General features: G+C 44.5%; 1 protein-coding gene across 10 annotated transcripts in view; it reads left to right on the top strand.

The window, feature by feature from the left end:
* Positions 1 to 13,653, top strand: part of STN1 (STN1 subunit of CST complex) — a 44,102-nt gene extending 30,449 nt beyond the window's left edge. For 5 of the 10 annotated variants that reach the window (XM_047702836.1, XM_047702834.1, XM_047702833.1 and 2 more), the window contains 4 exons: positions 21 to 143; positions 1,118 to 1,130; positions 4,158 to 4,230; positions 13,340 to 13,653. In XM_047702836.1, coding sequence (XP_047558792.1) covers positions 21 to 143; positions 1,118 to 1,130; positions 4,158 to 4,230; positions 13,340 to 13,628 — 498 coding nt within the window. In that variant the 3' untranslated portion in view covers positions 13,629 to 13,653. The remainder of the gene's footprint in view (positions 1 to 20; positions 144 to 1,117; positions 1,131 to 4,157; positions 4,231 to 13,339) is intronic. The other 5 variants (XM_047702835.1, XM_047702838.1, XM_047702837.1 and 2 more) reach the window with 5 other exon arrangements.
* The last annotated feature ends 810 nt before the right edge of the window (positions 13,654 to 14,463 follow it).

Raw genomic sequence — 14,463 nt, 5'->3', positions numbered from 1 at the left:
TCTTTTTCCTTTTCCTACAGGGAGATGCTAAGGATGACAGCACGTCCAAGGCAATTCATAGCATATTTAAGAATGCAATACAGCTGCTGCAGGAAAAAGGATTTGTTTTCCAGAAAGATGATGGTTTTGATAAGCTATACTATGTAAGAGACCTGCAACTTTATTGTTTTCCTTCATAGATTTTTTTTACTTTTTTTTTTTAAAAGATTTTATTTATTTATTTGACAGAAAGAGAGATCACAAGTAGGCAGAGAGGCAGGCAGAGAGAGAGACGGGGAAGCAGGCTCCTCGCTGAGCAGAGAGCCCGATGTGGGGCTTGATCCCAGGACCCTGAGACCATGACCTGAGCCGAAGGCAGAGGCTTAACCCACTTAACGCCACCCAGGCGCCCCGTTTTCCTTCATAGCTTTGATCACCACTATATTCATTCATTAGGAATACCTGTTTACTGTTTTTAAAAATCATTAAGGAGGTTCATAAAATAAGGAGTGAAAGTCAGCCCTTCTCTTTCCCCAAGGTGCCATTTCTTTTTAAAGATGTTATTTATGTATTTTATTTTTTTATTTTTATTTTTATTTTTTTTTAAAGATTTTATTTATTTATTTGTCAGAGAGAGAGAGGGAGAGAGAGTGAGCACAGGCAGACAGAATGGCAGGCAGGGGCAGAGGGAGAAGCAGGTTCCCTGACGAACAAGGAGCCGGATGCGGGACTCGATTCCAGCACGCTGGGATCATGACCTGAGCCGAAGGCAGCTGCTTAACCAACTGAGCCACCCAGGCGTCCCTATTTATGTATTTTAGAGAGCACAAGGCGGGAGAGGGGGAGGGAGAAAGAATCTGAAGGAGACTTCTCATTGGGCACAGAGCCCAACGTGGTGCTCGATCCCATGCCCGGGAGATCACCACCTGAGCCGAAACCAAAAGTCAGATGTTTAACCCCCTGAGCCACCCAGGGGCCTCCCCCTGCTCCCCACCAGCTACCATTTTTAACAGCATGTCCTTCTAGACACTTACCTGTACATTTACAAAATGTACACATATAGATGCTGATGTGGCTTTTTTGAGAAAAATGTGATTATCCTGCAAATTGGGACTTCTCGACCTTAATACTGGGCCAGATGGTGCCTGGCTGTGAGTGGCTTTCCTTTGCGTTGTAGGATGTCTAACAGCATCCCTGGCCTTCATTCACTAAACAGCAGTAGCAGCCCCCCGCTTGTGACAACCAAAAATTGTCTCAGGACATCGCCAAGTATCCCCTGAGACAGTTGAGAACCATTGTTCTCAGTAATGCCTGGAAGTTTTGGGGGGTGGGTTACCAGAATAGCACATCCCTGGCGTCCTTCCATGTCAGTACTTACTAATCTTCCTCAGTCCGTTCGACGTCACATGGCACTCTTTCTTATGGGTTCTTGCCCCACACTTGTAACCACTTCTTTCTGGTGGACATCGATGCTGATTCTGGGTTTTGCTCACACAGATAGTGTTGCTGTGGCGATCTTTGTGAATTCATGTAAGCGTTTCTGTAAGACTGGCTCTTAAAAGAGGAATTGCCAGAGCAGAGGGCATGTACCTTTAATCCTCTGGTCAGCACAGTCTGACTGACCTCCCAGAAGGCCATACTCATGGACATTCCCACCAGGGGTACAAGTGCTTGCTTGCTTCATACTTTCGGAGTCGAAGGTTCACCTCTTGCTACCTGCCTTTGATTATTGGAGGAGCCATGCTTTCAGTGAAAATGGGCTTCCTCCTGACCACTGATGTTAGCAGTGGAGATGTGGCTTCAGTCACAAGTGATTCTCCTAGAGGCAGATAAAAATTCTGAGGAAACTGAGAAGTCTCACTATTTACAGACATGATTCTTGAGGGGAAGCGTTCCTTACTACGACATTTTCTTAATGTTGATTTACTATAGCGATTCCCCATTTTAGAGAGTTTTTTTTTTTAAATTAAGATATATTTTAAATACTATTTGAGTAATTTTTAAGTTTGGGGTTTTTAAATTTTTATTTTTATTTTTATTTTTTATTTTTTTTTAAGATTTTATTTATTTTATTTATTTGACAGAGAGAGAGAGAGATCACAAGTAGACAGAGAGGCAGGCAGAGAGAGAGGAGGAAGCAGGCTCTCTACCGAGCAGAGAGCCAGATGTGGGGCTCGACCCCAGGACCCTGGGATCATGACCTGAGCCGAAGGCAGAGGTTTAACCCACTGAGCCACCCAGGTGCCCCTAAATTTTTATTTTTAAGTAATCTCTACACCCAAGGGACGCCTGGGTGGCTTAGTCAGTTAAGCGTCTGCCTTCAGCTCAGGTCATGATTCCAGGGTCCTGGGACCAAGTTGTGAGCAAGTCGTCAGGCTCCTTGCTCAGCGATAGCCTGCTTCTCCCTCTGTCTGCCTCTCCCCTCTGCTTGTGTGCGTTCTCTCTCTCTGACAAATAAGTAAATAAAATATTTTTTTAAGATTTTACTTATTTATTTGACAGACAGAGATCACAAGTAGGCAGAGAGGCAGACAGAGAGAGAGGAAGGGAAGTAGGCTCCCTGCTGAGCAGAGAGCCCCCTGACTCGGGACTCAATCCTAGAACCCTGAGACCATGACCTGAGCCGAAGGCAGAGGCTTCAACCCATTGAGCCACCCAGACGCCCCAATAAAATATTTTTTAAAAAGGAACTCTTACACCCAGTATGGAGCTTGAACTCACAACCCTGAGATCAAGAGTCACATGCTTCACCAGCTGAACCAGCCGAGCTCTCCAGTTTTGTGTTTGGGTTTTTGTTTTATTTTTTAAGTACTACACCCAGGGTGGGGCTTGAACTCACTACCCTGAGATCAAAGGTGCATTCTCTATTCACCGAGCAAGCCAGGCACCCCAGGTAACTTTTGAAAAGGGTATTCTGATCTGTGTACAGGTGAGTGCAGACCACCTCCTCCTATGTGGAAAGGCCTGGTGAGGTTGGAGAAGCCTGTGCTGGGCAGCTCCCCTTCACGTGCCTCCCCCACCCCTCCCATTCCCCCTGGGAGGCTCCGGGTTGGCCCCCTGTGTCCATGGAGTAGAGAGCGGCTCTTCCTGGGCAGCAGGCCAGGGCTGAGGTGTGGCAGGGTTAGGCACTTCCTCCTGTGAATCAGTGTGAGCTGGAAAGGGGTGATGGAGCAATAATAGCTCTTTTCCTCTGCAGAACCATCCCCTCCCCCTTCTCTCCTCCCTTTCCACGTCCTGCCTGGGCTGTAGGTTTCTGTTTTCCGGAGGGCCTTGCCCTGGGGAAGTAGTTATTGCAGTGCTGTGGATACTTCTGTTTTGGTAGCACTTTCCTGCTTTCCACAGCTCTCACCACCACACCCCGCCACCCCCCCACCCCCGTTACTATAGATAATCTTCACAATAACCTTGGGAGTCAAGATCCCCATTCGTTCTGGTCTTCGTCCCATAATTACTGATACATTAGTTTGTTTGCATGCTGGTTTTGTTTTGTTTTGTTTTTCCCTTCCTTCCTCTTTTCCTTCCTTTCTCTTTCTCTCTCTTTCTCTTTTTGTTTTTAGATTTACTATGGAACATGAAGGTGGAACCCATCTGGTTACTTGGCTTCCTTCTTACTGGCCAATTGAGAAAGGAGCTTTGCTATATTTGCCTTTGAGACAGAAAGTGTTTCCATGGATAAGCTAGATGTACTCCCTTGCTAGCTTTTCCAGACAGTTTTTGTTTCATTTCTTTTTCTTTGGGGTTGGGAGAAAGAAGAAAACTCATGAGACATGAGACAGGTATCAGGGCCCAGAGGAAGGAGTCCTGGGTGGAGATCAAGACTTTGATCACTTGTGCCTCCCTTTGAATATAAAGACGAGCAAGAGAAACTTCATGAATCTGTCACAAATATTTGAGAAAAAATTTGCTCCTTAAAAGTACAGAATTTCAGTTTTTCTTGACATGGCCCTGGTAAACCACCTTCCTAGGGAGCGTGCCTCTGGGCCAGCTACAAAGCAGTGAGCTGCATGGTGACAGAGCTGCTTTGACAATAGGCCAAGTGTCAAAAACCCTCTTGTTGGTGTAGGGATGGTGATGACTGTGAAATCTTTAGAAACCATCCTAAATACTAGTCTGGGAGTCTGGGTGATGCAACCGCTTCATTACTGAAAAATGCCCTCTCTCCTGTTTTTCCCATTTAGGTAACCAGAGAAGACAAAGAACTGCACAGAAAGATCCACCATATCATTCAAGAAGACTGCCAGAAACCAAATCGTAAGTGGTGGGATGTACATGTATGTGGTGCCCAGGTGCCCTGGAGGGGAATGTTCCCTCCCAGAGAGCACTGGATGGAGAGTCAGGAGACTGGGGCTTTCCCCAGTACTGACTTGGAAATATGACTGGTTGGGACAGCTGCCCCTCTGAGCCTCAATCTCTTCTTCGGTACAATAGCATTAGATTCTCACAGTTGTTCTGACCTTAGCGTCACATATGACTGTACCCTGGAGCTTCTTACCATGCAGTGCTAAGGTCCCAGCCCTGGGGACACTGCTTGATTAGGGGAGGGGACAGGAGCTGTCTGGGTGAGTGTCTCAGGTGGTTGCAGTACAGTGAGCTAAGCCACTGGCTGAGACTTTTTGACCTTCTGGTTCTCATGTACTCTGATTTGTCTTATTTCTTATTCTACTCTTGCCCCTTGCCTTTGAACGCAGACAAGACCGTTTCCTCTGTTCTGACATCAAGCCTTTCAGTGTTAGGAGAAATGGTTCTAGACATTACAGGTGATGATTAGTATAATTCAGTCATCTTGGAACCTGATAATTTGCAGAAGAAATGGTTTAAAGTACAGTTGGTTTTAGTGGAGTTAGGTCAACCCCTAGTGGTTAGAAACTCAAACTGTAGCTCGCCTGACAATAGACATTACTATTTTCATACAGGTTAGAAAGAGAAGAAAGCACTAGTCCTGTCTTTAAATCCTGTGTAAACTGATCAGACTTCAAGGTGACTTTTCAAAGTCTGTCTTTTACAAACAAACGTATGCTGATAATGAATGTTGGCATTTGTCAACAAATGAGGCTAAAAGAGAAGGGGAAGGACTTGTTAATGACTGCAGGTCTCCTCAGCCTGCCTGCTTGCTTTCTCTCCAGAGAAATGTCCCCCAGCCCTTTCAATCCCTCCATCCCTGGGGCCTGGCCCTGCTCCAGGCTGACTCAGCGGGCGGAGCTGGACCAGGTCTCCAGCCCTGGTGTTTATGGTATGCAACCCTACTTAGCCTTTAAGAACCGATGAGGTCAGATCCCAGAATGGTGTGACAACAGATCTTAAAATAAACTGAAAGCACTCTATTATTTTAATGGGAATTTTCTGGCTTTTGTTCACATCATTCAGAACAAGGACGAGTATCCTTGAGTTAGGGGAGAACCTGTCTATCCATAATTTAGAGAGCTTTAAAGAGCAGTGCAATGTCAAGTTCTTCGACCAAGAGGAGACGAGAGGCTGCTCCCCAAATAGCCTCCCTGCCCTCATCCTCCTTGTCAGCCACCTGACCAGACCCTACTTTGATCTGCACTGGGAGCAGGATTGGTTGAAATAATTCCAGTGCCTGGTGAAGCGAATGAGAGGAATTCACACTGCATTTCTCAGGATAGCCAGACTACCTGGTAGCCTGAGAGTCTGCAAAAGTGACAGGTTTTCCATGCCCCCCAAGCCCCCAGACCCGCCCCAGCCCTGAAGAGTGTGTGTGTGTGTGTCCAGGTGGACCCCTGTGCCCCTCAGTCTATATGTGGGAGCCTCTTGACAGCTGTAAGCCAGGCCCCAGAACTAGGAAACTCCCAGGAGCTGAACTCTGGAGCACGAGTAACTGAGAATGCCAGGACTCATACCTCGTAGGAACTGTCTTGGCATCTGCTGTGACCACTCCTTGTCCTAGAAAATATCTGTGATCTAAAAAAAATGTGTGTGTGTGTGTGTGTGTGTGTGTGTGTGTATCTATATCTATATCTATATCTATATCTATATTCTTTTTTTTCTGAGTGATCAGGTATGGACATGGTTAAAAAGTCAGACAGTGCAAAGTGCACACAGAAAATCAGGATCCCTCCCAACCCCGAGCCTCAGGCTCTGTGTTCCCATGTCCAAAGGCAGTGGGTGTTACTAGTTTCCTGCATATTGTTCTAGAGGTGTTACATACACTGACAAACGTATTTGTGTAGTTTCTTTTCAAAAGCCCCACAAGTAAAGGTTAGCATATGATGCTCAGTGTTCCACACCTGGTATCTCAAATCTAACACTGGCTTCTAGAAATCATTCAGCAACAGCACATCCAACACTGCCTGAGTCTTCTTAATACCATGCAGGATTCCATTGTACGTACAGATAGGTCTTCAATCTCTTCATCATTCCTGCTGGGCTTTTAGTGTGTTTCTGACCTTTGTACGAAATACAGCATTGAGTTTTTCCTTATCAGGATGATCGGTAGAATGTAAACTCTCCAGTCATTTAGGAGTATTTCTTTTCTTTTTTGTTTTTAAGGTTTTATTTATTTATTTGAGAGCCAGACATTGAGTGAGAGAACACATGCTGGGGGAGAGGCAGAGGGAGAGGGAGAAACAGGCTCCCTGCTGAGCAAGGAGCCTGATGTAGGGCTTGATCCCAGGACCCCGGGATCATGACCTGAGTCGAAGGTAGCCGCTTAACAGACTGAGCCACCCAGGCGCCCCTTACAGTTTTACTTCTTTCTTACCAATTCCAGTGCCTTTTATTTCATTTTCTTTTCTGATTGCTGTGGCTAGTACTTCCAGTACTATGTTGACAAAAGTTTGCCTCATTGTCTTTATTTGTAAAATGGGGATAATAATAGTGCCCACATGATGGGTTGTTATGAGGTTTAAATACGTTGGTGGAGTAGGAAATACCAGCAACCTGTCTCTCCACTTAGACAACGATTACATCTGCCTAATATAATTATATTGAAACTCTAGAGTCTACTGGGGGCTTGCAACTTCCAGGGGAAGGCTTGGAGAGTAAATTTGGACTCTTTCAGTCAGTTTCGGCTCTTAGTAGCAGGTTTCATTTCCTCACACCGCCCCCTACAACATGGCAGGCACCTGTGCACATGTTCTTGGAGTAGCTTACACAGAGTTTGCAGCGACCTATGTAGCCAAAAAGGAACACGTCCTCCAAATATCAGGGATCTGTGCTCTGTTTGCCTATTGCTTCTTTCTTTAAAAATGTATTTTATTTATTTATTTGAGAGAGAAAGCAAGAACAGAGAGAGCACAAGCAGGGGGAACAACAGAGGGAGAGAGAGAAGCAGACTCCCTCCTGAGTAGGGAGCCGCAAGCAGTACTTGATCCCAGGACCCTGGGATCATGGCCTGAGCCAAAGGTGGATGCTTCACTGACTGAGCCCCCCAGGCGCCACAGCCCATTGCTACTTCTCCGAGTTGCAGACAGAGAGGTGGCTGGCCACTGCCATACCTACTCCCGTTGTTGCCAGCCCCTCCCCCAAAAGCTGAAGTGACTTCCGATGGGTTTAAATGACTGGTGCCCTTCCCTCCCACTTTCACTTTTCTTTATTCCCCTTTTGGGAGCCAGAAAAGAAAGACCAAGGTATTAAAAATCAATTGCATATATGGGAAAAATCAAAAAGTGATTACGCATACCCAAAAGACATAGCCCGAGAAAAAGACTTGAGAAGACCTTAAGTTTATGCCTCAGGCTGATCCTTGGCACAGACCCAGCCTATAATTTAAAAAACAAAACAAAAGAAAAACCCAGAAAATCCTGGGGGAAGGGGGAAAATCTGCTCTCCAAAGTTATCACATTATTAAATTCAAATGTCCAGTTTTCAACTAAAAATCACAAGGTACACAAAAAAGTAGGAAAGTATGGCCCATTCAGAAGAAAAAAATAATCAACAGAAACCATTCCTGAGAAAGCAGGATGCAGATTGCAGATCTACTAGACACAGAATTTAAAACAACTGTCTTTAAAATGCTGAAAGAACTAAAGAGAGATGTGGAGAGATATGGAGAAGGTCAAGAAAATGGTAGATGAACAAAATGGAAATACAAATAAGGAAATTGAAATTGAACCTCAGAAGAAACCAGAAAGAAATTCTGGAGCTGAAAAGTGTAATAACTGAAATGAAAATTTCACTCTAGAGATTCAAAGGCAGAAGAAAAAAAATCAACAAACTTTACATTGAAGAAAAGTAAACAGAGCTTAAGGGACCTGTGGGACACTGTCCACTGGGCCAACTTATGTATTATGAGAATCCTAGAAGGAGAAGAGAGAATATTTGAAGAACTGGTGGCTAAAAACTTCTTTAATTTGATGAAAAACAATTTGATGAAAGACATGAATACAAACATCTAAGATCCCCTGTGAACTCTCAAGTAAGATGAACTTAGACCCATACCACAACACGTCATAATCAGATATTTGAAAGGCAAAGACAGAGAATCTTGAAAGCAGCAAGAGAGAAGCAGTTTGTCACATACAAAGGCCCATCAATAAGATTAGCATATTTCTCATCAGAAACTTTGGAGGCCAAAGGCTGTGGGCCGATACATTCAAAGTGGTAAAAGGAAAAAAAGCCAAAAACCTGTCAATGAAGAGTCCCATATTTAGTAAAACTGTTCATCAAAAGTGAGGAAGAGGGTGCCTGGGTGGCTCAGTTGGTTAAACCTCTGCCTTTGGCTCAGGTCATGATCTCAGTGTCCTGGGATCGAGTCACGCATTGGGCTCTCTGCTCAGCTGGGAGCCTGCTTCCTCTCTCTCTCTCTCTCTCTGCCTGCCTTTCTGCCTACTTGTGATCTCTCTCTGTCAAATAAATAAAATCTTTAAAAAAAAAAAAAAAGTGAGGGAGAAATTAAGACATTCCAAGATAAAGCTGAGGGAGTTTGTTACCAGTAGACATGCTCTGTAAGAAATGTTCAAGGGCATCTGACATAGTGAAATGAAAAGACACTGGGCAGTAACTCAAAGCCATGTGAAGAAATACAGGTCTCAGTAATGGTAAATATGTGGACAATTATAAAAGCTAATATTATAGCAATGGTTTTTAACTTCACGTTTTGATTTCTGTACGATTTAAGAGGCCAATACATTGTTAAAGATAATTCTCAATCTACTGACATTATTGTAACTCTGGGTTTTATTTATTTATTTATTTTTAAGATTTTTATTTATTCCTTTGACAGAGAGAGATCACAAGTAGGCAGAGAGGCAGGCAGAGAGAGGGGGAAGCAGGCTTCCCGCTGAGCAGAGAGCCCGATGTGGGACTCGATCCCAGGACTCTGGGATCATGACCTGAGCCGAAGGCAGAGGCTTTAACCCACTCAGCCACCCAGGCGCCCTGTAACTCTGGTTTTTAATTCCACATTTTGTTTTCTATATAATTTAAGAGACTAATGAATTTAAAAGAATACCTAGTTTATGTTCTTAGGTGACAGAATGCATAAAGATGTAATTTTGTGATATCAACAATCAAAAGATGCAGGGATAGCGCTGAAAAGGAGCAGGTTTTTCAGTGTTGAAGTTAAATTGGAATACATTCAAATTAGGAATGTGAGTAAAATCCCCATGGTAACCACAAAGAAAATAGCTATAGAATATGCACAAAAGGAAATAAAGGAATTTAAACACTTCACTACCAAAAAAAAAAAAAAAATTGGCTGAACACAAAAGAATTCAGTAATGCAGGAAACGAAGGACAAAAAGTTATAAGGCATATGGAAAACAAATAACAAAATGACAAAAGCAAGTCCTTCCCCCGCCAACAGTAATTAGTTAAAACCTAAATGGATTTAACTCTCCATTCAAAAGACAGGTTGGCAAAATGGATTAAAAAAAACACGATCCAACTATATGCTGTCTATAAAAGGCTCACCTTAGATCCAAAGACACAAATGGATTGAAAGTCAAAGGATGGAAAAAGATAACCCAGTGCAAACAAAAGTAACCAACAGAGAGCAGGAGTGGCTATATTAATATCAGACAAAACCAACTTTAAAACCAAAAAGTTTATAAGATCAAAGAAAGGCATTATATATTATTAAAAGGTTCAGTACAGCAAGTAGATATAGCAATTATAAACATTTATGTACCTAATGACAGACCATCAAAATAGATGGAGCAAAAATGGACAAAATTGAAAGGAGAAATAAATAGTTCTGTGATCAAAATTGGGGACATCAGTCCTCTACTCTCAATAATGGGTAGAACAAGCAGACAGAAGATAAGGAAATAGAGAACTTGAATACCATAAGAAATTAGATCTAATAGACCTACACAGAACACTCTCCAACAACAGAATACACATTCTTGTTGAGTGTACATGGGGCATTTTCCAGGATAGACCATATGTTGGGCCTCTAATTAAGTCTCTGTCAATGGTAAAAATATACCATACAAAGTATCTTCTTTGACCATAATCAGATGGAGTTAGAAATCAGTAACAAAGCAGGAAAACTTAACAAATTTGTGGAAATTAACACTCGTAACTAGTAGATCAAAGAAGAAATCACAAAGGAAATTAGAAAATAGCTAGAGATGAATGAAAATGAGAATACAACATAACAAAACTTAGGAGATGTAGCACTAAAGGGAATGTTACAGCTATAAACACATTACAAAACAAGAGGGATCTCAGATCGAAACCTAACTTCTTACAATTTAAGGATCTAGAAAAGAACAAATTAAGCCCAAAGGCTAGCAAAAGAAAGGCAATAATAATGATTAGAACAAAGATAAATGAGATAGAGAATAGAAAATAATAGAGAAAATGAAACCAGAAGGGGTTCTTTGAAAAAAATGAACAAAATTGCCAAACCTTTAGCTAGAGGGACTAAGAAGAAGGAGAAAAGACTCAAATCACTAAAGTCAGAAATGAAAAAGAGGACATTAGTATAGGTTCTACAGAAGTAAAGACTGCGAAAGAGGACTGTGAACGATTGCATGTTAGCAAACCGTATCACCAGATGGTAGGGATGAATTCCTAGAAACACAGAACACACTAAGACTAAATCACATAGAAAAAGGAAATTTGGGCACCTGGGTGGCTCAGTGGGGTAAAACCTCTGCCTGCACTTCAGGTCATGATCTCAGAGTCCTGGGATCGAGGCCTGCGTCGGGCTCTCTGCTCAGAAGGGAGCCTGCTTCCCCCTCTCTTTCTGCCTGCCTCTGCCTACTTGTGATCTCTCTCTCTCTCTCTGTGTTCAAATAAATAAATAAACTCTTAAAAAAAATGTAAAAGAAAAAGGAAATTTGAGTACAGCTATACCTAGTAAGGAGATTGAATCAGTAACTAAAAACCTACCAACAGAGAAAAGCTCTGGACCTGACGGCTTCACTGGTGAATTCTACCAAACATTTAAAAACTAAAACCAGTCCTTCTTCCATGTGACTACAAGGTCACTTTGTGAGAATCCTTCCCAGACAGCAGCATGGCCTTTCAGAAGAGATAGTTGAAGGCCTTCGGGGCATTGCTGCTTAGGGCCCCACATACATCCGTAGGTCCTCTTGAGCCCTGAGCTTGGGTACGCAGGCCCTACAAAGACAGATTAAAAGCCGAACGGTGGTGAGGGTCCTAGTGCTTCATCTGCCACGTGTGGGCCCAGTTTGGCTGGAGCCCCTTTACACCATCCAGCGTCACCCTTCTCAGGAAGAGCTGAAGCTGCTTTAGAGCCCGGACTAGGTTATGGGTGTCATCTTAGGTTATGGAGAGGATGACAGAATCATAGTCATTCCTGTGTAAGAGACACCTGCCACCAAGCTCCTTTAATCCCTATAGCCACGGGTGAAGGAGGCGATTTTCTCCCTATCTTACAGATGAGGAAACAGACCCAGAGACACGAACCAGTCTTCCCTGTCGGAGCCAGTACTTGAACGTGGGCCTGTTGGCCTCACGAGTCCACTGTCCCTCTGTCACTTGCTCCTCCTTGCTCAGCACTACACACACAGTAGGTGTTCAGGAAGTCTTTATTGAATGAATGTTGGAGGGACAGCCTGGAAACCAGTGAAGGTGACAAGTTTTTCAACAATAAACTGGGAGGGAGAATGAGAGGACAGGGCCACTAGAGGTCAGAATTTAACAAGTCTTCGTTAGCTCTGGAGCACTGCTTGAGATGGTGTCTGACCCCGAGAGCTGGAAAGGACCCCAGAGGTACCCACACCCCCTTCACAGTCCCTCCCCCTCCTCATTGGTGAGAAAACTCGGCCTCAGAGATGCTGTAAGTTGCCCAAGGCCACAGACCTGTGCCACCTCCCAAACCATGCTTTGCCCAACACCACGATACCTCTTTAATCACCTTCCTGGGGCCTCAAGCGTTTTGTTCTCTGAAAACAACATTTGGTGACTGTGTGGAACAGCAGGGGTGCCAGATGCTGGGGAGACAGAGGCCAAACCTGGCCCTGCATAGGGCTTGAAGCGAATCTGGGAGGCTGTTTTCTGTAATGACGTTTGACTTTGACTCAGAGTTACAGATGCATTTTACATCATGATCTGTTACGTTATATATACATATATATGTACAGACACACATATATAAGCATTTATGCATATGTAAAGTTTCACAAAATAATACTTGTGCTATAATGCAATGCATTTTGTAATTTCCTTTTCCTGTCTTTCTTAATCTGTTGGTAAGGAAACAATTGCTGATCACAACCCATTACGTTGATTTCATGACCCTCTCTAATGGTCACATCTTCACTGTGCATTCCACTACTGTGAATCATTGATTTGAACTAGGATAAAGGCTGCTAACCCTGAAATTTCTCATTGTGTACCAGATGGTCTTAAGTGTTTTGGGGTGGAGGATAAGAGATTACTAGAACACAGCCATCATAGACAGGAATTCTTGGAAGCCTAGGCAGAGAAGTGGTGGGAGTCCCTTCTTCTCCAGGCTGTTACCTGAGTCAGGACTTATGGGAAAGGATATGGAGTCTGCCATAAACAGCTCTGCTGTCCGTCTCAAGGAGGGGTCCCACCTGGGAAGCTATGGGTTCGGCACTGAATAGCACTTATACCTGTAATTGCCCTAGAGAAAAAAGATTATCAAGCACTAAAAATCCATTCAGTTATAGATAGTCCCTGAGCCAGGAGCAATCCTTGAAAGTTGAAGGCCTGAGTTTCCAAGTAGTGGGTCCACGTCATGTGGCGAAAGAAGGGGCCTAAGAACACGGCTTTTGTTTCATTCCTGCTGGTGACCTAAACCAGTGCCTCTCTGACTCTGCTGTGCGTCAGAATCGCCAGTGGATCTTGGGGAAGTGCAGGTTCTGACCCGGGAGCTGTGGAGACTTGTCCCGAGAGGGGGAGGCCGCCGAGGGGGCTGAGGGTCTGACAGGAGTGCCAGGCTGAGCCCGCTGCCTCTCTCCAGCAGACGCAGAGAAGGGCTGCCACTTTCAGCACATCTTGGCCTGTGCCCGCCTGAGTGTCAGCCCGGACCTGAGCGAAGGCGTGCTGCAGCAGGTGCTGGAGCTCCTGGAGGACCAGAGCGACATCATCAGCACCACAGAGCACTACTACACGGCGTTCTGAGGGGAGGCCGGCCCATGGGCTGGGCGGGGCCGGGCCAAGGAAGAAGAGGAGCGGGTGGTGGTCACTCCTGGGCTTGGACTGTAAAGGTCACACAGAGGCTTATAGGTCTGGTGGCGGGGATCTCTTAATAAACTGTGAAATATGGTCACTTAAGGAATGGAATTTGGTGTGAATTCTGCCGTGTAGCTGCTGTATCTGTGGGATAAAGTAACTCATCTCAGTCATGACCTAGAAGAAAACCCTCCCCTTGACCTTCTCCCTGGACCCGCTGTTGCCCCTCAGAGCAGAAGGGAGGAGACAGTGTTGGCGGCTGAGTTGGTGTGTGTGTGGCTCCAGGCTCTGTCACGGTAAAGGGATGTCACGTGGTAAAGTAAAGTGAAGAGCACCTAGCCAGATCACACAGACCCAGAATGTTTCCAAACTTCAGAGCCTCTGCTCTTGTAGGCCTCTGTCAGAGGTTAGGAACCGAGTGTAGGGAACCGCTTCATGGGGGAATCCACTCACCTATGATTTCCAAGGTCAAGTACCAGAGGTGGGTCCCGAGTCCTGGGATGAATGTTGTTCACAGACCCACCCAGAGATGGGAATAAATGGACCCAAGGCATGGCCCTGTGTTGGTTGTTTTCCTTATTTTCCTTAGGAATTAAGAGGTCTCTCAGTACATTTCCCTATACTTGAGGACATACGTGACTAAATGTGTTGTCCTTTAATGCCCTGAAGTTGTTGGAGGCTCTCAGCCAGTTGCCTGGCCGCTAGGCATTATTTTCAAGGTTCCTGCTGAATGTGCAGGTCGCCCTGACACCACCCAGACAAAGACTCTGTATCTGCCCGGACAGGTGATGGAGTCCTGCTGTTCCTAGGAACGGCAGGGGAAAGGGAAAAAAAAATCCGAGGTATGTGGTAGACTTGTTCTAACAGCTAAATGACAAATCCAGCCAGCAAAAATAAAGTGTGGGGAGAGAT

Source organism: Lutra lutra, chromosome 14, assembly GCF_902655055.1.
Source record: "Lutra lutra chromosome 14, mLutLut1.2, whole genome shotgun sequence".
Classification (NCBI taxonomy): Eukaryota; Metazoa; Chordata; class Mammalia; order Carnivora; family Mustelidae; genus Lutra; species Lutra lutra.
This window is presented reverse-complemented; position numbering and strand designations above follow the sequence as displayed.